The following is a 24625-nucleotide window of genomic DNA, read 5'->3' on the forward strand; positions in this document are numbered from 1 at the left end:
CTAGCCAATTTAGCTGACCACATTAGATGAAGTGGCGTAGTCAATAATGTAGTTTCGAGTCCACCATCTCAGGCTTGTTCAGTTTGAAAAAAAGTGCTATATATATTTGCCATCTGAAATTTCAAGTTTTAAAGAGTTATTTTTCCTTGCACCTAATCAACATCAAAATGACTTAGAATATCATTTTCTTTATCTTTCCTGCTCTGTACCTTGTCATGCCAGAAAAATGGTATAGGGGTTAGTCTATGGAGAAAGATAAAATTATAATACAGACTTAAAAAAAATTTTTTTTTTTCTTCAGGGTTACCTGAGCTATTAGTGCATTTCCATCTCTAGGGTTAAATTAAGTCTAAGTTCTATGTTTATTTTTTTTTCCAGCTCCCCCAGATTCTCTCCAGTGTCTACAAAAATAATTAGGGCTTTAATTCTAAAATTGTTGACTGGGAACAGTGGTGGTTTTGTGCCTCTGAGTTGACACCATTCATTCTGAAAATGACTTCAACGGAATGATCTTTGTGTACCAAAACTACAATAGGTTTGGGTCTGGTCTTGCTCAACATTTGCTGATGGTACAAAGCTGGGGAGAGTAGCTGACACACCAGTGTCTGTTATGCACAGAACAGAAACTACAGTGTCTCCACAACCTGTATTGTTATGCCGAAGGTGTTGTTCCACATGTATCTCAAAATGCAGGCTTAGAGGAAAATACTTTGTGGCTTATTAGCTTACTCTCGTTTGGTAAAATTTGCAGTAGTGGCTAAAGTAACATGAGAGTACATGTGCTGAAGAATGAGATCTAGACTTTTAAGTGTTCAGTGAAAGCAGTATTTAGAAGGAGAAATGTAACTCAGGTGTACTGTGCTGATAGAAAGCATATCAGATAAGTTTCAAACTTTGGCCTAGAAAGCTTACAAAATAATAACAGGGTGGAGGAAGAAGGGGTAGAACTGAATAATATTCGTGGAAGATGAAGTAAAGATGCAACAAGGACTGTCATGTTAAATGGTGGCAAGCTTATTCTGGAATACATACTGAATAGTTTGAAGTTGACTCCTGCCTATGGAATTTGAGGGTTTTTAACCACTGTATCTCCAACTGCCTTTTATCAAATTTTCTGGTTTTGTAGGTACAGAAATATACACCAGCTAGTGAGGAACACTTGTCTCCAGAGCTGCAGGAATGGGCACCGTACTCACCAAAACGTTCTGCTAGGCATAGTGATGGCTTTGTGCCTTCCACCTTGTGTGCTGGAGGCATGTCATCAGGTGAGCAATACTGATGTGGATGGCAAGTGTCTCTTTTTGCTTAAGACACAGAGATGTCTAGCATGGACTTCTTTTTTGAGGTCCTGAATCCTAACTGTAAAATTTCACCCTGTTAATTACTGTATTCCAGAAATAAGCTCAGTAACAATCTTGTAATTCTAAATATATACCCTGGAATTAGGTAACTCATATTTACTTTCTCAGAATGCTGCAAGGAATCTGTCCATATCAGTCAGGATAAGTGCAAAACAAATATGAAATACAAAAAGTATTTTCCTGTTCTGGTATAATCTATATGTGATATTTTCAGTTTCTGGACTGTAAAGAAGTGTAGTCTATTTGAGAACCATCAAAAAAACTGAGCAATTCCCATCTGAAGGATTTGTTTCAGCTGATTCTGTGTTGCACAGGAATTTTGAATGTATTAGTGGTAAACAAGGTGTAGCCTGTGCATTAGGTAGACAAATAAGATTTCTATAGTTTTTGAACGTGAACAGTGAGTGGCTGCAGCCCACTTGTTACCTACAGTCAGCTTCTGAAGTACTTTAAAGCAAAAAGACTTGATATTCAGTAAGTGTCACACATTAATTTCTGCCTATTGGGAGTAACATTCTTGGAGTATATAAGATAGAATGGTTGTGATCTTAGTCTATCTAAATTAAAGATTAACAGTTGTTTGAGATTTTAAGCTGTTGAAGAGGAGTCTCAGAAGCAGCGCACCCAAAAATGCTAGCAATGCTGGTAAGAATGTATTTCTATCATCTTAAACAGGTACTGTACCAAGAAGCTTAGCACCATGCCCTGCTGTAACTGCGGTCATGCGAAATCCCATCTATACTGCATGGAGCCACAGAGTACATACCAACAATTGCCCATCTGTTGCCAGCCAAATATGCCATCAACATCTGCATCCCAGGTGTTTTGAACTTAAATCACCTTAAGTTTTTGTTCATGTTAGGATGAAATTCGTTCAAGTACTGGTTTGTTCAGTGTGGAGTGAAACAGTGTTGTACTGTTAGATTCAAACTTCTCAATACCGTGATTTGCCAGCTGTTTTCATGTCTTTCTGAAACTGATCATTTGTCTTTCCCTCCTTTTCTGCTGACTAAATGCCGAAGAAATTACTATTTTAATCTACTATTTTGTAACTTTTTTTTTTTTTTTTCAAGTCTTTCTGAATAAAATATTTGAAGTCTCTCCGCCTTTTCTAAAGCACTTGAGGCTCTCTTTCCTCTGAGGGCAATTACAAAATGAAAAGGAGAGGAGAATTCATTTTACTGAGGATAAGGATAATTAGAATTGTCCATTTGCCAGTTTACTGTTCGCTGAGATACTTTGCCCGGTTCTGACTGTTGCCCTCTTCTCTGCTTTGATGTAGTGCCCAGCATCAAGGTCGCTTGAGCTTGGACCTGAGTCACAAACACACCAATGAATACTCTGAAAATCCACGTACAAGAGCTCATGGCTCAAATTCATTACCATCCAGTGCAAGACTTGGTAACTTTTCTGATTTATTTCATGTGAGACTCTTGTATACGGGAGAATAACAATAAATGGAAAGTTCCTTATTTTTGTGATTTATGGAATTGCCTAAGCTTGCAAAGCCTAGAAGGTTTCCTGTGTTTCTTTGCTTCGTTTTTCTAGTTTTATGTCCAGTGTTGTTCCCTGGAAGTAAACTTGTTTAATTTACTCTCAATAGTCTCTTTGAAGTATTATTTGTGAGTGATGCAAAATTCTCCTTTTGATTTCTATTACTATTTGGAAATATTCTCATAAAGATGGAATGTCCAGCCAAATTATTTTTGAGGTTCACAGAGGCGGAGGTGAGAAAAGGAAAGAGCATGCAGAACAAAAAAATAATGACATACTTTAAATCATCTTCTTGGAAATAAGTTACTGTTATGTTTACTTGATAGACATTTAAGACATGGACATTTATGTGTATCTTAATAGTACCAAAGGAAACGTATGTTTTGTTTAAACATTTTACCATTGTACAAATTCTTGCAGTTTAAATTATGTACTACTTTTTTGTGCATGCATGTGTTCCTGAGTTCCGTCAATCATTTCACTTGTGTTTGAATAGAGCACAGCAGCTTTGTAGCTACAATAGCAACAAAAAGTCACAGCAGTTTGGAAACAGTGCCAGGGAATAATGTCTTCATCCTAGCAGAATATAGTAAAAATGTTTTAAATACCTTTTGTCAAGTCCCATGGATTCTTAATACCCTCAACTGTTAGTTTCTTGCTTAGGCTTCAGGTAAATTGCAGTTATATCCAAAATATTTAAAATATTTTTCAATGAAGAATGAACTGTACGTATGCACTGTATAGCTTGCACATTGCACCATGTAGCTACTTACCAGAAGTATATTAGGTGCATTGTATATTAGAATAATCATTAATGCTTCTGCAGAAATTCAGAGCCCATTTTTTTGCTTTTCCAATGAAAAGTAGAGTATAAACGTATATTTTGTTTCATGTTATTCCTTTAAAATTTGGCAAGTTTTAATTTTGTTGTTCTAAAAATAGGTTCTTCAAGTAACTTGCAATACAGAACAGAAAGGATTAAGATCCCTTTAACGCCAAGATATCCAAGGTCCGTCATGGGCTCTGACAGAGGTAATTTTATTTGTAGTATCTTCACTATTTCCAGCTCAAAGCTTTGTGAGTTACTGAATGAAGTTGCTCAAAAATCTAAACACATTTTGCTACAAGGTAAATTAAAAAAAAGTTTCTAACAAAGGGCAGTTCCTCTCAGTTGATTCTAGGACATGATGTGCTGGGAAAAATTAAACAAAGAAGTAACTATTGAGATGTGTTGCAGTTTTATTCTGGAATGAGGTCTTGAGTGTTTTGACAGGGAAATTACTTGCATTATTTTTAAAATTATTTAAGTGTGTTACTTTGCATGCTATTGTATTACTGGTTGAATGTTAAGATTTCTATTAGTGTAAATGGCAACTGTTAGTTGCCATTATTATTCAAATATTTCATAGTCCTAATGGATTGGCTGCAGTTTCTTCTCTAACCGAGCAAATATAATTCTTAGAAATGGTGTTTTTTTATTTCGTAATTAGCAATTTGAGATTTGTTTTTGTAGCTTTTTCAGAGGAAACAAACTACTCAATGTTTGTTCCATTTCTGTACCAGCTCTTTATGGTAAGAATGGCAATATGGGTATGCATGTTTATAAATTACATATTTAATATATAGACACTAAGCAGAGTGCATTTGCAAAGTCTGAGTTTGGTTACCTAAGGCAGAAAGCAGGTTTCTTAGCTCTAACAGATTGCTAGCAAATGTTTGGTCAGTTACATAGAGTATCATTCCATATATCTCTGTAGATCTCTGAATTATGACAAATGCAGGACACTAAAACCTAACCTGATTTTATGCTTTTCTTTTGATTTGATTTTGTAGGCTCATTGTCACACTCTGAATGTAGCAGTCCCAGCTTGATTACTCCTCCACAGTCACCTCTTAACTTGGAAACATCTTCCTTTGCCAGCAGCCAATCTCAGAACTCCCTTTCTACTTTACCTAGAATTTCCATTAGCCCAGTATCTGCTGGAGAGCGTAGAAAAGATAGGTAAGGTCCCCACATTATTTGTTTTTTATAGGAATGTGTCCAACAAGATATTGTGTATTTATTGCCCTAGAAGGAATGTGAACAGTTGATATAAATGGCAGATATGAAGGCACAGTGATGCATTTGAATTCCTTTTACTGAATGTTTTTCTTTTCTTTACGAAGTACATAGAGATGTTTGTCTTGAGTTCAGGAGCATAAGGAATTTCTTAAATATTTCCTTTTTTTTCATGTTAGATTAATGGCAATGCCAAATGCAGTCTAAATTGAGACATATTCACTTGAGCTACCTCAGATGCTTATTTATGGATAGGCTTGTTCTGTACTCAAGAAACTAAATAAAATACCTAATAATATTTGATAGTTAAATATTAACTGCCTTAGTATTGTACAATATGTGCTCTAACCACTGTGCCTTGATTCAGTTCAGCCAGATAAATAAAAATGAGATAGTAACTGTAAGAATATATCCATATGTACATAATCTATTTTATACTATAACTGTAATTCCCTTGGCTATACCTGGACCACTACTAGCAGTAGTATGAAGTCTGTGCATAGCTGCTTTCACAGTTTGAACCTATATTATCGTTTTCTTAAGATTATGAAATTTGTTAATGACTTTTAATCTCATTATGAATACATTCAAGATTTATTGTTTATGGTATCAATCTTGGTCATCACTATCTGGCTTGACTGAATATATGAAACAGTTTGTATGAACTCAAAGCATTGGACAGTAAGACACAAATCTGATGCAGACTTTTATTTACACTGAGACAACTTAATGTCTTCCAGGCAGTGAAAATTTATAATGTGCTAGAATAGATTACATTTATGTGGACTTCAGGACTCTTTTGTATTCCTCAACTTGTATAAAAGGACTGTCTACAAGAATGTGAATAAAGCAATAAGGATATGCTGTATTTAAGTTTGATGGTAGTAATAAAAAGCTATTCATAAAATGTTACATGAAATGTTTTTTGTGTAGTTTAAAGAATCAGTAACTAAGTTATTGCAGTGATGCTGTATACTGTGTACATTGTATGAATTTGAAAGGGAATGGAAGAGGTCTTTGTGGGTTTTCATTCTTTTATTCTTCTTTTTCACTTTTGTACTATGTTTGTTCTCTTATATGAATGTTCTTCTACTTGTCAATTGCACATTCCAAGTCACAATTTATTATCTTTTTCACATGACTAATGATTATTTATAGCGTTCAGTGGCAAAAGCTAGGTTGTTGGTGGTGTTTTTTTTATACACTTATAATGCTCTGTCAGTATAAAATGCACATTCTTGTCTCTGGGAATTAACAATTTTTATTAATATTGATCTGAAGATCAAAGTACAGTCAGACTCCAACCCTTTTATTCTTAGTGTACCATGTGTAAGTCTGGATGACTCCCTCAGTAAAGAATTGAATGCTATTTTGTTCAGGAAAAGAAACACACACACCACAAATACAAAAACTATTATTAAAATAGGTACATCTGAATTAAATGTATCCGAAACAAATGTGTGATGATGCCTAGATAGCATCTTTAAATGGTTGTTTTTTCTGTCACCTGTCCTCCCCACAAAATGTATGCAGTTTGCTCGGCCTTTCCCCATGTCATACAATACAGATTTTTTTTTTTTTAAGCTTTTGTTCTGCTGGGGTTTTTTTGGGAGGGGGGTGGGGGGTTATTTTTGTTTTTTGTTTGTTTGTTTTTAGGAAAGCCAGTGTAAATGAAATGTAAAGAAATGTGATTAATTACAACTTTTTTCTAAGCAGTATTTAGTGATTCTGGCAGGCAGTCTGAATACTGTACAAGAGTGCTTCATTTGTTTTTAAAAACACTGCTTACCAAGTAAGATACATTTTTAATGTTACCGTTCCATTTTACTTTTATTCTTGTTTCCCTACTTTATGCATTACTAGTTACCTTTCACTTTGTATGTACTAAAATCTTAAGATACAATCCTGTGCAAAGTGTGTGGGTATGATTCTTACTCACTCCAGTCCAAATGGAAAATGCATGTGGTAGATGGAAACATAAGGTAACAGAAATATAGTTCTAGTATTCAATCAGCTATTAGGCCTTGACAAATTTTATTTTGACCCATTAGTATATAATCACGTTGTGATAAAAACTTCACATTACTCCTTGACTTACATATTCATAATAAGTTTTAAAAGTAGTTTATATGTGCCAGTCTTCTGGGAGTTAGCATGATTCAAATAAGATAAACTATACGTATTTAAAAAAAGAAAAAGAGCAGAGGCAGCTTTGGTTCTAGTTTGCTCATAGTAAGAAAATTTTGGTATATAACACTGACAACATTAGTGATTTTGGTCCTGTGTGTTTTATAGCACACAGAATAACTCAAAACTGCTATATCTATGTGCACTGATAGGCAAGCTCCAGGGGTAGGTATTACCTCTAATAGTGATGTTGATGTGATAAGATTATGTCTCAAAGTTGCATTCTTTTTTGACAGTTTTTCTTTTGTATCGTAATAAGCTGACAAGTTGTTATGCCCTTGCTGCAGAAGGCTGCCAGATGCTTACCTTCAAAGGCTGAAACATTAAGCATAGTTTATGAATTTGTGTCCTCTTCCCTCCCCTCATATGTTCCCCAAATCCTGCTCTTTCCAAAAGCACCCTTCATTTGCTACATACATTAGTAGCAATTAATTTCCTTTAACTCATATGGTATCTGAACAGCAGCATTTAATTGGAACAGTCTGCACGGCATAGGGAATATCTATTTGATATAATCACATGTTAGGAAAGAAGACCTTCCTACTAATGCTTATGAAAAGTGTTATAATGCATTTAAAATTACGTACTAGAAGGGCTGCCAAGACCTGCAGTCACTGTGAGTGGGACCTAAATATACCACTGTTCCAAGCAGCTCCATTTTGAACACCTGCAGTATATTCTCTGTTGAGTATATCACAACATGAACCAGCACATTTTAGGATGCTCCTCCTTGTTTATACACACTGTAGAGGGACTAGCCCTGTTTGTATGAGGGGAGGAAAGGGGAACATATCAGAGATTTCTTTCAAAAGATCCATTCTCTTGTTATACTTACTGGTGTTGTATTACTGTGTGTCTTTCTAAGTGTTCTTTTCTTCTCAAATCTTCTCCATCTTTCAGATATCTGTTCCGTAATAGGTCTTTTCTGAGAATCCCTGTGGCTCCTAGGCCTAGGTTCTCATCACTAAGGAGTTTGAGGTTGGCCTGATATAAGGTTGTCCTTCGCAAGCAGTATTGCGCACTTTGTGCTATTTTACGTTTGGATAATTGCCCTGAGGAGAATTTGCATGGTAATTGTAATGATACCATGCAAACTGCTGTCTTAATGGCTTGAGTTTGCAACTGCTTAATTTTCATTACTAATTTATGTTTCCCTGCATATAAATATGAAATCTGATATTGTGCATTGTTTTTCTTTAATTTATCGTTTCATCATTTATGGTATTTATTTTCATGGCCAGTAAAGACTCCCAGCATTTGTAATAGTCACATAGCTTTCTGGAATATGGTTTGTAAATTACATATTATATACTGTTGCTAAATTACTTTTATATAATATGGATTTGGAAGTTTATTTCCTACCAACTTCCCCACCATACTATTTGTAATTCATATTTACCATAACGCTTTATAGCAGTTGTGTAATTGGTATACATTTAATTCTGCCACTGTACATTGCATGGTGTTAAAGGAATGCATTTACAGCAGTTGACAGTAATTTTTTTTTAAGTAACTTTTTTTTATTGCAACTTAGACAGCCATAAAGTGCTTTGTATAAATCTGACTTTATTATGGCTTTAAGTGTGATTTTGTCCAAATCAGTTTTAACCTTCTCCTCTAAAAGGCCCTACATGGAAGAACCACGTCATGTTAAAGTGCAGAAGGGTTCTGAGCCACTAGGAATTTCCATTGTGAGCGGAGAAAATGGTGGAATATTTGTCTCTAAAGTAACAGGTGGGAGCATTGCACATCAAGCTGGACTTGAGTACGGTGATCAGTTACTAGAGGTAATTGCTTACTATTCTTATGACTTTTAATCTGTTTGTGTGAGTCCAGAAATAACTACATTTTTCAAAAGAATACGTCATGAAAGCTTGTGTGTTGTGAGAAATAGCAGTTATTTTGTATTGTGATAGTCCAGTAAGTGTGAATGTTAGTGGCTGCTTGTGAACTAACTAGTTTAGGTACTTAATCAAAACAGTCCCAAAGTCACATTCTCCAGGATAAGTAAATACACAGTTAACTTGTAGAGTTTTGTGCTACAATTTTTTTGCTGTATCCATACCTGGGATTATTGGTTTAAAAAAAACTCAGTTAGATGAGCTGCATTAATATTCTGGCCTGAAGCACTAAATAAATATATGAAAGTCAGTTTTATAATGTGTAGAGTTGCTTTGTGAATGCAGTTGTGCATGTTTTTGTTGAAGCACAGTGTGTGAATGACTAAAAATGGACCTGAATGGATTATGGATATAAATTTATTTTTAAGTCCTGATTTTTTTCTGATCAATATTCTGAACCAACTTGCCTATAATCAGCTACAGCAAATCATAAGATTGTACAAAATAGTTACATCTTTCATTAGTAGAAGGATTTTAAAATCATGCTTGGGATACCAAATTATGAAATAAGCAATTCCTTGCAAGGAGTTCAGACACTTAAGAATCATTACAGCACATCTATCATCCTATTTACTCCCACTGAAATAAGTCAGCATTTAAATGTTGAACTGATTAGGAGACTGAAAGAATGATTTTGCTAGTTTCCATTTGGAAATTTGACATCATCTTGTTTGTTTGTTCTGTAGTTTAATGGAATAAATTTGAGAAATGCTACAGAGCAACAGGCTCGATTAATCATTGGACAACAGTGTGACACCATTACTATATTGGCTCAGTATAACCCACACATGTATCAGCTTGGCAATCATTCACGATCAAGGTAAGGATGGCTGGTCTTCAAAATAACACCTGTATGTTCTTTTCTATTTCAGTATAATTAATTAAATTGAAATTAAAAATGATTTTTTAGGATTAGGAGACTGTGGTACTTCAAACCATTTTTTTTAATAGTTGAGAAGTTTGGAAAGTATCCCAAAATTAGATAGACAAAGTATATGAGTTATTGAAATTCTTTATCCCATTTTGATACATGATCACATCTCAAGATTGAGCTTTATTTTTCTCTAAGACAAGGATAATGTAAGTTATTTGACATATTAAAAACTTTGTTTGCATCAAAAATATTTGACATTGGTGAAACATTAGCCATTAGCCTTCCATTCTTTTATTCCCATTAGTTCTCGCCTAGAACCTGTGAGTAATCATTCCACCCCTCAAGGCAGTGGAGCTGCAACTCCTGACAATCATTCCATAATTGATACTGTGAGTGAACAGGATGAAGGAACAATGACACCCCCATCCAAACAAACTACACCGACCACAAGTCCCCGAAATTCCTTAAGGTACAGAAGAATTTTTGCCTTAATGAAGAAAATATTGTCAGAATAGATGTAAAAAGTACTTTCGTACACATTGTGACCAGGTTGAAATAAGTTAGCAGTCAGACTAGCTGGGCTCAAGGTAAAACTGCATGATTTCGGTCTGTAAGTGAAGGATCAAGTCTGCAAGGAGTGAAGAAACTGTAAGATGAGACTGGTTTAGTTAAAAGGATCTGTAAGTAACATAAAGTTTGTCTCATATGACTATATCCATAGGTAATGTATTTTAAATTTTAATTATGTAAGTATGGATAGGTTGCTTTGAGAGTAATGCCATGTATTTATTTCAGTGGAGGCTACAACAAATACAAAGAGCACAATAACATTGTTGAGTGGAGCAAATTGTCTACTACAAAACTCTCTTTTTCAACGCAGTCACCAGCATTAGCTCTGCATTTTCACCAGTGACAAGCAAGAGCCTGCATGCCAGGCTTGTAAAACACTGCTGGCTGTCTGGAACATTGACTTGTCTTTCACATCACTGTCACCACTGCTGAAACACATGACCCAGCACCTCACTGTACTCACATCCACTGTTTCATCTCCATAAGTGTTCTCTATGCATCAGAGAATGTTAATGGATGATTTTTTTTTTTTTCTGTGTGGAGGAATTCAGCTCCACACCTTTGCTTCATATGTGTTTTCATGTCAGATGCCATTTTGTCAGACTGCTCCTCTGCTGCCATCTGTTGAACAACAACAGAATGTAACAGAATATTGTGAGAAGGTTCAACCTCTACTACCATACCACCAACATCTGTCTCTGTTGTTGTGGAACAACATAATAAAATAGGAGGCATTACTGTCAGAGTAGCCATCATATATTGTTCAGGTGGCTAGTTGATTGTACACTCTTCATGCAGGTTTTTAAATTGAACTATATGTGTTATTTCTTCCTATCAAAAGGGGCCCTGTGGACACAAACAAGAGAACCCCTGAACCAAGAACTGTTGTTGTTAAAAAATCCCAAGTGGATCTTGGGATCCAGATATGTGGTGGAAATCTGTATGGAATATTTGTATCAGATGTAGATGATGATAGTCCAGCTAAAGGACCTGATGGGCTAGTTTTGGGTGATATGATACTTGAGGTAAGTTAAGAAATCTTTACTGTCTGCAGACAAAATGTCTAGGATGGCACATAGAGGCAGTTGTACAAAGAATCATGCTGTCTTGCAATGGGAGATGTTTTGTGAGCCTGCCACGAGAACTGTGAGAATGATGCATAACCTTTATTCTGACTGCAGCATATGAAGATCTGATGATACAGACCTAGGGAACTACCACCAAGAGCATAGGTTGCTTGAGTTTGAAAGACTAATGTATTCTACTTGGAATTATAAACAGCTATTCTCATCTAAATGGAAAACCTTGAATACAATTGCTGTATGTACAACAAAGGCAGGAATATGGAACATACTGTGAAACAGAAGAATATTGAGCTTAACGCAGTGAAATTCAAATCAGACTTCGAGGGAGGTTATGAAATGTCTTTGACTCTACTGTCTTTATTTGACATGAGACTATTTCTCTACTTGACAGGACTGTTAAGATGCTGTGGTTTTGTTTTTTTTAATGAGCTTTTCAGATACAGGTGAACATTAATACTCTCTGAGTGGTGAGATTCTCCGACTGTGCTTCTGGTATCCAGCTGTAGATCTTTGCTTTGAAATTGTGTTTCTGACTTCCCTCAGGCAACCGTTTTCCCTTAAAAAATTATAGATTATTTCATGTTTGAATTCTGGAGTTCTCAGTTTATGCTTCCATAATACTAAAAAGAAGTGTGAACTGTCTCTCATGGTGTATGCCAGCTGCAATCAGTTTGGGCTTTGCTTTCTATTGCAACTCCTGATAGACATTCTAAGGTGCTAACTGCTATAGTTAAGCGGCAAGATTTGTTTCTATGTAGAGTGTTCCATTACAGAAAACAGACTCATTTTATGTGTTTTTAAAGCTCACCTAATTCTTTTGTCAAGATTTGTATCACACTTAAGGGTTTTGTGTTTCTGCAGTATGGATCCATTGATATGCGAACTAAAACAGCTGAGGAAGCTTACCTCGAAATGTTGAAACCTGGAGAAAATATCAAAATAAAAACTCAGTACAGAATTGAAGAATTTAATAGGATAAAAGACCTTCCTGGAGATGGATTCTTTATCAGGTATTTGTGCTTGACTGGTAATGACAGAGTAAACTTATTAAGACAATTACTGATTGTCACGAAAGAGATTGTACATCTGTTTTGCTGCATTTTAGAAATTCAAAATTACTAATTTATCCTAGAGGTGAGTTAAAGAACATATTTATGTCTTTGTTTCCAGAGCACTTTATGACCGTGTGGCAGAGGTGGAACAGGACCTAAGCTTTAAGAAGGATGATATTTTGTATGTTGATGATACTTTACCACAAGGAAACTTTGGTTGCTGGATGGCTTGGCAGCTAGATGAAAATGCTCAGAAGCTGGAAAGAGGACAGATTCCTAGTAAATATATGTGAGTGATAACTATACAAGTTACTTACCTCAGTCTTCAAAATTGTCTGACTAATGATACGTGATGTAAGACCTCTTAGCTTCTATCAGTTTTAGGTGATGTTGATTCTCAGACATCATTTTATGGGTGGCATATTTAAATACATTACCAACTCAATTTTAATGAAACTGAGTAATAAATGAAAAATGGATAACACTCAAAGTTGTTGTGATAGATAATTCAAGAACAAGAAGTGAGAGTAAGCACAGCAAAAATATGCTCTAGCCCAATGGCACGGCGTTTATTCTTGTAAAGTGCCAGTGTTTTTATTTTTCTGTGAACAATTATGTTAGTGTAAGACTACATCAACCACAACTGCATAATGCTTGGAACAGTTCAGGGACATGCAAGAATTAACATTTTTAAATAGTTACCGAAATCATATTAATTATGACTCAGTTGCATATTTTGTTTTTTAGTTCCTCTGCTTTCCTTTATTTTTTTTCTTCTAATAGTCTCTTCTTCATGTTGTAACTCTTCTACTATAGGATGGATCAGGAATTCTATAGGAGACACAGCATGTCTGAGACTAAAGATGAAAATAGCTCTTCCAAGACATTGTCAGCAGCAGCACGGAGGTCATTCTTCAGGAGAAAGCATAAACACAAACGAAGTGGTTCCAAAGATGGAAAGGATTTGCTGGCTCTTGATACAATCAGCACGGACTCAATCCCGTTCTTGGATGGCAAGTACATTTGTTATACTCAAGAGGGTATATTTTTGCATTCAAATATCTGCAGCAATATATTTAACAAATAACCTACCTTTCGGGATGGTATTCATATAAATGATAAATGTACACTTCTTGTAGGAGGAAAAAGATAAAAACTCTGGATTAAATAGTAAGTCAGATTGTCAAATTTACAAAAAAAAAAAAAAAAAAAGTGTTTTTTTGTAGTTTATTCCTAAAAATTGATACTAATGCTTCATTTGCAGAGTGATGGCTTTTGATGCATTGTTTCCATCTTCCTTTCCAAGTACTCAATTTCTGTCTATGTCACTTAATCTAGGCAGAAATCCTGGGTACACTCAAAAATCTTCAATTTGTTTATTGCTGTACAAAAGTGGTGCTGATTACAATTCTCCCTTCGATAACCTAACAAATTAAGTGACTAATGTGTCTTGTTCACAATTAATGCAAATCAGGAATGATTCATTTTTAAAAATAGAGGGGAGGAGCAAAGGAAGGAAGTGCAAGGTTCAGTTATTAAAAAAAAAAGAAAAAAAAAAGTCTGTCTTAAGCTGTCAGGTTGGGAAAACTGCAGTAATTGATATAGTGAGCATTTTTGTATTTCTCAAGGCCCTTCTCTCCTGGAAAGCAGATGTGAAGTTATTTTCTCAATTACCACACTATCTGAAGAATGTCAGGAGAATAATGTCTGCTTCTATAATTAAGTTTTTTGTATGTGTAGATTCTGCAAGTCTGGCATATCAGCGTGTACAGAAAGTGGACTGTACCTCTCCTAGACCCGTGCTTATTCTAGGACCATTACTTGATGCTGTGAAAGACATGTTGGTCAAAGAATCCCCAGGAAAATTTTGCAGATGTCCTCTCGGTAAGTATGGGAATATCACTAATTTCTTCTGCCTTAAAAGGTAACATCTGTATGTGAATTAAATGGTAGCACAAAGGCAGAAGAAAGCAAGAATCTTAATTTACAGGCTGTTCTGTTAGTCTTGTTCTGTGCCTAAAAAATAGGAATGAGCAGTGACTCTCTTCTGATTCCATGTAACAGAGGTTATGAAAGCTTCCCAACAAGCCATTGAAAGAGGTGTGAAGGATTGCCTATTTATAGACTATAAACGGAGGAGTGGACATTTTGATGTGACAACTGTTGCTTCAATAAAGGAGATAACAGAAAAGGTGAGTCACGGTAGTTCTTGGTAAAATTTGCATTATGTAGTCACTAAGGAGGAGGGAAAGTGGAAATTTTGTCTTGACGTTGTCCAGCAAATTGTTTCCCAGGACAATGAATAAAATATAATTAAGCAATTATGTATAACTGCTTAAAGATACTTTCATGTTAGCCCATCTTTGTAGAAACCAGGAATTTCAATGATCTTTTGCAGTATTATTATACGAAGTTAGAAATAAGTTTTTTCTTTTAGAGTCTCTATTGGTTTCACCTCCCTATAAAATGACAGTTGAGTTGCTTGTTCTGTTTTGTTTCTTAAACAGTTCAGCTTAATGCAGTCATACATATAATGTGAACATAATGATCCTGGTGAGAGGTTAATTAACAGATACTAATAAAAACATATTCATTGTTTATAGCTTTCTGCCAAACCATGCAGTCTTATTACTTCAGCACTTGTTTGTTTATGATTTCTGAAATAAGAAATGAATGAGTATTTAAATTTGGGGAGAAAAAAAAAAAAAGAAAAAAAAGAAAAAAAAGAAAAAAAAAAGCATTGCATTTATCTCAACCTGAGTTTTCATTTCATTAATTTTTCTTTTGGGTACAAATTGCTCAGTGGCTGCTAAATGTTAAACATTTAGTGTAACTTAGGTTGCTGTGATTTAAGTAGAGGAAGAAATGGAGGATTTGTGGGTGTGCTTGTGCTTTTTAACTGAATGACTATTTTTCATTTACGTTTAATCTTAGGATTGTCATTGTCTGCTTGACATTGCTCCTCATGCCATCGAACGACTCCACAGTGTTCATATCTACCCTATTGTAATTTTTATTCGCTACAAAAATGCTAAACAAATCAAGTAAGTCAGAGGGATGTTCTGTGATGTTTATTTTAAATTAAAATAAGATTGTGTCTTTGTTATTTCTTTCATCTTAGTAATTCTTAATGTATATCTTAATTCTTAAATGTATATCAAATGCAGAAGTTAATCCTCACAAAAGCTACCTGTGAAGCACATGATCTTGACTTATTTTGATTGTGTGACAATTCAGTGAATCATAGCAAACTGTGTGTACTCAAGGAGGTATTCAGATTCTCAGTCAAACTGCTGCAGTAAACTCTAAAATAGATATGGTTATGATTCATGATAATATTGGGGATTAAGTGAAGAGCTTCATCCTTTTCAGTGGGGCTAAGTGTGAGGATGCGCCGAGTTTCCTCTTCCGTATTTTTTTATTGATCCTTAACCTGAACACCTTTGTTCTCCAGTAAAAACAGCAATGGAAGTCACCCTTTTTCCTAAAGTGAGTGTACGGTGGTATAGTCAGGCAGTGCTCCTTAAGTAATTTCTTTCATCAATATAGCCAGTAACAGAATCTGGGAATTAGAAACCCCAGTCTTTCCCCTGATATTTTATTATATTTCTTTTGACATAAGTGAGAAAAGTGACATAATCTCCCTACATAAGTATTAAGAAGCGGTTTTGCTTTACGTCTGCTGTCTTTGTTTTGAAAGTTGAAGACTAATATTCTTGATCTTTAGGTAAATGTGAGGACTGTTTAATAAAGAAGATAAGTATCACCAATTTCAAATATGAGCAAGACATGAAGTTTTGTGGTGTATTTCATTATGATTGTAGGATGATGTGGAATGATAAATGGAACTGTCATATCATGATATCTTGAGCCTGTTTGAAAATGGAGAAGTGAGCATTGAAGCTGTTTTTTGTGGGTTTTTTTGTTTTTTATTGTAAGTGGCAGGAAGCAAAGCTTTCTAACAGCTTTCAACTAAGATGATTGGCACTTGCAAATGCCTGTTCCAGACAGCAAAGTTCTTTCTGAAAAGCCTTTTTTGTTTACAACTACTTCTATCAGCATTCTGTGTATGTTTGTGTTCATTTTTTTTTCTCAGTCTTCACTTTATATTTTATATAAATATAAAATATTTTTTAAAAATCTAAAATTTTAAATATATATAAATATATAATTTTTTTTTTTTTTTTTTTTTTAATAAAAATTTTACTTCATTTCTTACTTCTATAAGGAACAATGGTTATTTTGGGTCAGTATGTGTCTATATGACCTTTCTAGTTGATTATAAACTTTGCCTCCTCTTAAGCAAAATCCTCTACTAGGAAACCAAAGCCTGATTCAAAGAAGAGTACTACAAGTTTTTATCTAAATGAAGATTTTTTTGCCAATTCTTCGTATGTTTTTTTTTTCTTATTTTATTCACAACAGTTTATATAACACTGGCCTCATCAATGTGTCTTATATAAGGTGACGGAAAAATGGACACAAATGAAATGTATATTCTCTCACTTTCCATTAGCACAGTGCTTGGTATTTTTTAATGAGCAGTACCATGGTCTGATTCTGTGTAGGGAGCACTAGTGTTCTTTCTCCTTCAGCTTGTACCCAATTTCCAAGATGTAAGGAAGACTCTTGCTCTTACAGCAAATAAAAATCTGTAGAACAGAAATAATTCTCATGCCCATGTTGATACCGCTGAACCACAGTAGATGGCAGTCTGTTCACAGCATTATAGTTGTAAATTAATTGGTTTCTCACATTCACCAATCTAAAGGCAATTATGTGCTTCAAGTCAAATTTAAAAAAATAATAAATTTTCTTTTTCTTTCTGTTTCTTTTTTCCTTTATTTCTTTTTTTTTGCAGAGAGCAAAAAGATCCGATCTTCCTGAGGGACAAAGTCACACAAAAACATTCCAAAGAACAGTTTGAGACAGCTCAAAAAATAGAACAAGAGTATAGCAAGTACTTTACAGGTTAGTATTTAATCAATGTTTCACTAGTAACACTGTGGCAACTTATTCACTTTACACTGTAGTTTGAAATACCTTGTTTGATTCAAAGGGTGGGGTTTTGGTTTTTTTGTTCTACTTCCATATTTGGCAACCTCATGCTCTGATGTTTAATTTTACAGGGAGAGAAAATCTTGAGATATAAGTATTGTCCTTTGCTTTTATGTGTTTTGGTTATAGAAGATTACAGATTTTGTTTTTGAAGGAGAACCTGAGAATGTTTTATTACAAGTCCAGACTACCAGAAGTACAGTGAATATAATTTGATAACATTGAGGATTAATTTTTTTCTGTAGTTGTGTTTAAAGAAAAACAATCTAGGAACAAAAAGTTCATTTCAAGTAATTTGAAATAATTCAACTTCAGAGGCCTTTTTAACACTTCTATATTTAACTCAAGGCTTGGACTGAAGCTAATATTTTACCAGGAAAATGCTGCTGTGTTCATAGATTGCCTGTGCTTGTTTCAGAGTATATTTTCTTGTGGTTCAATATACATTCGAAAGAGTAAGGGTGAAATCCTATCCATCTTAATGAGAATGGCAACCCAATTTAAAAAGAAGAAAAAAAAATAAAGCAGCCCCCAAACCAAACAGAATCCCAATGTCACACCCTCAAAACAATGGGATTCTTACAGAAGTATTTTGAAATATACCTGCCAAGCACAGGGGAGTGGAAGGTGGGAGGATGCATTTAGTGTAGGCTATCATGGTGTATGAGAAGCTGCACATACTCAACAGTCAGTTGCCTTGATATATAATGGTAAGACTAATGTTAATCTGACTGATATCACACATTATCTTCTGCTAATTAAGGCAATTCATTATATTGTAATCTCACTCTGATAGTGAAAGTGGACTCACTTAAACAAGGTACTTCATGTGCCTTCTCACATGGCTTGTGGGAGGGACCTCCCTCTGCTAGTACCAAGCATAGCAGGCTCCAGCTGTCATCAGCTTTTCCAGATGATGGTAGTCAGATAGAATTGCTGTTGAAACTGCACTGATGTGTAAGCTTGTTGAAATCATAACTTGGTGTATAAGATAAGGCTGTAGTTAAAAATATTAGGTCTATTAGCTTCTTCATGAAGCTACATGGAATATTCTTCAACCTAAACTCTGTGGCTACTTTAAGTGATGTCTTTTTTTTCTTTACTTTTTTTTTTTTTAAACTAATGAATCACTTGAGCTGGCTTTGTTTCCTGCACCAAATTAAAAGCACAGTTTGTAACCTAAGTTGTTCCTAAGTGCCATTAATCACCTTTCATAGGCTTTGTTCTTTGCTGCATTCTGCATCCAAATTCATATGACATTGATACCTGCAGTGTATACTGCAGAGTTAATTTTTTTTTTACACAAGATTAAATTCTGTCTTCTCGAAACTGGAAATTACACCTCAAGCTCTGTAGACTTCTGTATGTTTCCAGAATTAATATTAGGCCAGACGCTTTACTCATGTATTTCTCAAGTCATGAAGTTCCTCACTAAAAAGGTAAAAGGTCTTTAGGTTTCCACATGTTCCCCTCCTGTGTCAGTGTTGGCATTTTACTTCTTAGAACTGGTATCTTCAGCAAGGGCAGAATGCAGGATGTTCTTTGTTTACCTCTTGAATCAGTCTTGAGGGAATTGCTTGCTGTTGGTCTTGTGTTCTTTGAATATAATTGCTAACAAGAGGTAGCAACCACAGCTGTTTTATGTAGCTGTACTTTCTGTAAGCTGCCTCATAATTTGTTTCTAATATTTGCAAATATTGCGTAGTTGCTACAGTTATAGTCTCTATGTGTATTACCACATAAATTCAAAACTTGTAGCACCGCGTGCTGAACAGAGAAGGGTTATTGTATAGTATGTTCTGACCATTTTTAGACTTAAACTGCCACCTGATGCCTCTGAAAATAGTACAGTTGTCTTGGTTGATTATAGCCATCAATTCTACTACTTCCCTGGGCTATTTCAACAGCTAGCAGAAGGGACTGTGTACTGACATTTGACCTCCTTGCTCTGTTTATTCTTATCCCTGTTATAATACTCATGCATCTGGAAAATATTGAATTGAGTAAATTAATTCTGATCTGTTGATAAACACCATAAAAATGCCCAAGACTGCTCTTTGTACTGAGTCATAACTGTTTGTTTCAGACTAATTCATTTATTTTGTTTTGGGTGGGGGGAAATCTTTTTCTGTAGGCATTGTCCAGGGAGGAGCCCTTTCAAGCATTTGCACTCAGATTATGACAACTGTCGATCAAGAACAAAACAAAGTCCTGTGGATCCCAGCTGGCCCACTGTAGATTTATTTTTGCTGTGAAACTGCTTTACAGGTGTAAATAACCAACTAACTTTCTATTCAATGGACTCTGTCCATTTCTGTCTTTATAAAGATGTGATTTCTATTTCATGAAGGGGAACGATAACACTGAAAACAAGAAGAACCAACGAGGCATTTGAGAAGGGTAGATCACTTCACTAAGCTTGTCTCTTCCGCTGTACGTGTACACATGACAGGTTGGCATGTGGGTACAACCTGTGTGGACTTGTCCATAAATAATGAATTTAGCAATGCTGCAAAACCCTGTAGAACAACAAGTTTACAAAAACCTTTTCAAAAGTATTTGGTTGTTGCTGTTTACTTGAATGTCTTTTTTTGTTGTTGTTTTTGTTTTGTTTTGTAACTCTGTGTCCTTTCACAAAATGAGGTAACTCTCCGAAACAGAGTGAAATTCTGAATATGAGTGAATGGTTTATGCATGTGACTCTTACCTGCAGTTTTTACCATTTTTAAGCACAGTGACTTGACAGCCAGGTAATACGGGATTTTAACGGTACGACTTGGGAGAAAGTTTAGATGGAAGTACACTCCTTTACAGGGCAGACCACTGTTTGCATTATGTTAACACTTGTCTGTCAAAGATATTGTTTCTTGTCTTATGCATGAATCTGATATTTAAGTGTCATAATATAACTGAACAATCCAAACTTATTGTGTACTGAGTAATAACAACTTTTGGTTGTTGGGCCTGGATAAATACAGGTGGGCAAGAGTCATAAGCTAGGCCTAGCATGCTGTGTTCTGTCACTTTCAGATAATGTAAATATGGAAAGCTTATGTTGGTGCAATTTTGCAGGGTAATTCTGAAGCTTTGTATTTCAGTGTGTAGCATTCACATAGGTGGTTTTTTTATTTAAGAGCAGCCACAGGTTTAGGGCTTTGGTGAAAAGCCTTTAGAAAGGTACTGAATTGTTAATGTTTTCACTGTAAAAGTAAGTGATCGTTTAGTTTTGATTGCAGTACTTACTTATTGTACCAAACTCCATTGTATCAGTTCCCTTTTTGGTTTTTTTGCACTTCTGACTCTGTGTTCCTAACACAGGTTTTGTACCTGTCTCTTCTGTCTCTTGTGCCATGTTTTTTGGGTACTGTATTTTAATTGTTTTTAAAATATAATTTGAGTAGAACTGCTTTTCAGTCGTTGTTCCTAACATTTCATTATGTAGGGGTTTCTGGTTTCACACTAAAACCTACAGTTTTGTTTGTTTGCAGCTTGTATAAGTAAAAAAGGGATTCTTCTTGCACAGGTCTTCAAAGAAAGATTTGGTCCTAAATTTAAATTCCATTTTGCAGATGCTATTTTATAGTTCAAAGTACTATATATAGTTACATACTATATAGAGAGAGTATTTTTGAACTGTAATACATACTATATATATATATATATACAGTATTATTTTATTTACTGTTATATTATATTGTTGTAATACTGTGTGTATATATATAAATTAAATAGAAGATGGTATGCATGTATTTGTCATGGTGAGGGACAGCAGTTATTTTTCATTTATTTCATTTTTGTTTCTTTGTTTTTTAAAGTTTGAGGTCAGAGTAGACTTCAGTGGTACAACTGAAACAGACAGGTACTGTTCTGACATGATTTTTCTGTACTAAAATAAAAATGTCACTTTGTATCAAAAAAAAAGTTAAAGAAACTGATTACTAAATAAAGGTCAATTTCTATAACTTGACTTAGTTGAGTCTCAAAATACATTTTTTGCTTTATTTTTTGCTTTATTTTTTTTTGCTTTAAGTTGTATATAAATTCAAGTGTCCATCTTGAGAGAAACCAATTTTGGTTTTGTGCTTTTGCCAACCTTGTGCACTTAAATGCCAAAGACTTCAAAAAGCTGCAAGGCAAGAAAAGAGATTTTATGTTAGTACATTTTTAACTTTCTCTGACCAAGTGGTATGTCAGGATTTCAAACAGAAGTTTTGTTTCCTGTTTGTTTCCTGCAAATGCAGGATTTAATGGGAGAATTAATCTATCACTGTCACTTTTAAGACTGTATCCGTGAGAGTTCCTACTCAAAGTTCAGGTAAAATCTGAAAGGTAAAACACTTATTTTTAGTTCAAAAGTATGTAGAATTCTGTGTCTCAGTCTTTATGCTTCAGATAGACCAACTTGTTCTGATAATTGAGTTATCTGAAAGTTCAAGAGGAGTTATTGTTGTACATAAATTTTTCTGCATCAGTTGCTTTATTCTCAAATGCTAAATGATCAACTTGAGCAGGACCCAGACTGGAAGATGGTCAGCCACCGGAATACCTACAAATGGCCTTCCATTTTGAGACAGGCCATGTACCTTATCTACATTTCTTCAAGAAACAAAATAAAAACACTCCCTCCAAAAAAAGCCACCAGCAAAACCACTGCAGCACCACCTTCTAACAGAGGACAAATTGAACGAGGATAGGCAGGTTTTGGCAGGTCAGTCAGTAAGAGCCATACCATGCATGCCTACTGATCACAAAGAAGTAGAGATGAAGGCTTAGTTAAGCATGAGTAAGATTCCTTTATCTCTCATTGAGTTGCCTGACGCACTATTTGATTTTATAATACTACATGATGGACCTAGATTTGATCATTGTTCAAAATAAGAACTTTATCCAGGTGTTTAAATAAGAATATAGCTCCATGACTGTTCTGACAATGCTTTAAAGGTAATGTAGTTAGGTGACAAAATCTGCAGTATGTCTCCTTCTGCTTGTAACTTTATTTCCCACGGCTAAACTGTGGCATAAAATGGCTGAAGACACAGCATCTCACCTATGTAATCTGTTGTTAGTATATCGACAAGTATATATCTACTTGCTTACAAACTTTTGCACTGCAAGCAGTGATCAGAATAGTAGGGCAAGGGTTTGCTAGACAGAGACTTCATCTGGCAGCTGCCAACCCTTCTACATCAGACATGGGTCCTTTTTCAGTGTCTGATGAATTTGTTTTGTGATCCTTTTCAGCAGATGCCAGTCGTTGTGCTCAGCAGTCTTGACCAGCTTTCCTAGATGCATCTCAGAGGGATGTTTCTGTGGCTGAAGTACAGTCTTCTGATCTTTTCCAGAATTATGTGTAAGGCTGCATGTAATCTCTTAAGATTTCACTTCCAGTTCACAATAGACAGTTTCTTTTGAAACACGCAGACACTGGAAAAAAAGACGTGCACTGGTTTGGAAATGAAAGAAATTGCTGTGAAATATAGAAATATCCAGCAGGGCAGACTTGGTGGTAGTGCTGAATGCATAGTGTAGTCCTTAGGTCTATGCCATTTTGCTTATGAAGACTGAGACGGACTGAGAGGGAAAGTGGCACAATGTGCATAGAAAGTATATTGCAAATTAAAAAAACCTATATCCTATTCTAAATACTGGAAGTTATTTTGTAGCCCTTTCAGTACTGAAAATGTTTTGATTTTTTTATATTTTATGTTCATTTCATATGGTAATAACAGCGAGAAAGATACTCTTAAAATTCTTTGATTTTAGTGGATCTCATTCATTATGAGTTTGTGATTAATTTTGCTCAGCAGCACATGCTTCTCGAAGGAGCAATAAGTTTTTTGTTGTGTTTTTTTTTTTCCTATGTGTAAAGTGTGAAATTATTTAATGTGAACAATTTTTTATTTTTTGTTTTTTAGGGGTAGATCTCTGCATATAGTTTTTTAAATCAAATCACCAATATCTTTATAGTTTGCAGCCTGGTCATTTCACGTTACTTTGAATTCTCAGTCATTGCTACATTTTAATACCAGAACATTATGTTCTGTGTGTGTTGACTCAGATATTTTCTGTGCCCAGCATCTTGAAATAACATCAGTTGTTGTGAACATTCTCAGAGATACTGTGTATTGATTTATGACTATTTCCTGCACTCGTTCACTGTATAGAGGGAATCTCTAAGGACTAGAATACTACTGCCAGTAAGCAAATAAAAAATGACGAAACACAAACAAAAAAAACCCACTTCCTAAATGTCAGCACTGGCCTTTCATAATATTTTGACTCCCTCTTGACTTCCAAAAGATCTCTTAAAAGTTCTGAAAACAAATACAATGAACTCTTAGCTTAATCAAGGTGCGAACTGCATTTTTAACAATAGCAACAACAACAACAAAAAACCATGAATTCTGTAAGATCAAAACCAAGTTGTTCAGTGCTGAACACTTTAAAATATATCTAATACTACTTCACTATGATAGGCAATGGCTTTTTTTTTTTCTTTTGAAGTCTTTTCAATGCAAATGTGAGTGACTTTTCTTACATAATCTTCCCCATGCTCTTGCTCTGAAGGCAGGGGACAGATAGATTTCTTGAAACAGTGACTTTGCTCTGCAGAGAAAGTAACCCATTTCCCCGAACTTTTGTTTCTTGCTTTGCTGTGCAGATTTGTCTACAAGTGGTAAAATTACTTTCCTCAGACCATCTCATTGGTTAACCCAGTTTAAAACAGTATAGTCAGCCTGTGACAAACCTCAGTGTTTCGGTTAGAAGTTTGCCTGATGTTAAGGTAATACAAGCAATAACAGACTGAAAATCTCGTTTCATTCTAATAAGGGCAAAGGCTCTAAGTATGATTTTAATCTTGTGGTTTTCTCAAAATGTTGAGAGGATGGCTTCAGTGGAATTGATGGTGTTAAATTACAGGTTTGCATGTGAGAGAAAAGTTTGTGTTCTACTTTGAAGATATGATTTGAAAGCTGTCAGTTG

General features: G+C 35.0%; 1 protein-coding gene across 2 annotated transcripts in view; it reads left to right on the forward strand.

Moving 5' to 3' along the window:
* DLG5 (discs large MAGUK scaffold protein 5) overlaps positions 1 to 21608 on the forward strand; it is an 89975-nt gene extending 68367 nt beyond the window's left edge. The window contains exons 17-34 of one of the 2 annotated variants that reach the window (XM_015866802.2): positions 1127 to 1265; positions 2037 to 2181; positions 2644 to 2762; positions 3798 to 3887; positions 4689 to 4857; positions 8002 to 8079; positions 8726 to 8888; positions 9689 to 9822; positions 10181 to 10345; positions 11288 to 11471; positions 12393 to 12541; positions 12702 to 12872; positions 13400 to 13596; positions 14324 to 14467; positions 14648 to 14775; positions 15518 to 15627; positions 17445 to 17554; positions 19776 to 21608. In XM_015866802.2, coding sequence (XP_015722288.1) covers positions 1127 to 1265; positions 2037 to 2181; positions 2644 to 2762; positions 3798 to 3887; positions 4689 to 4857; positions 8002 to 8079; positions 8726 to 8888; positions 9689 to 9822; positions 10181 to 10345; positions 11288 to 11471; positions 12393 to 12541; positions 12702 to 12872; positions 13400 to 13596; positions 14324 to 14467; positions 14648 to 14775; positions 15518 to 15627; positions 17445 to 17554; positions 19776 to 19879 — 2499 coding nt within the window. In that variant the 3' untranslated portion in view covers positions 19880 to 21608. The remainder of the gene's footprint in view (positions 1 to 1126; positions 1266 to 2036; positions 2182 to 2643; positions 2763 to 3797; positions 3888 to 4688; positions 4858 to 8001; positions 8080 to 8725; positions 8889 to 9688; positions 9823 to 10180; positions 10346 to 11287; positions 11472 to 12392; positions 12542 to 12701; positions 12873 to 13399; positions 13597 to 14323; positions 14468 to 14647; positions 14776 to 15517; positions 15628 to 17444; positions 17555 to 19775) is intronic. The other variant, XM_015866805.2, reaches the window with a different exon arrangement.
* Positions 21609 to 24625: the final 3017 nt, after the last annotated feature.

This window comes from Coturnix japonica, chromosome 6, assembly GCF_001577835.2.
Source record: "Coturnix japonica isolate 7356 chromosome 6, Coturnix japonica 2.1, whole genome shotgun sequence".
Classification (NCBI taxonomy): domain Eukaryota; kingdom Metazoa; phylum Chordata; class Aves; order Galliformes; family Phasianidae; genus Coturnix; species Coturnix japonica.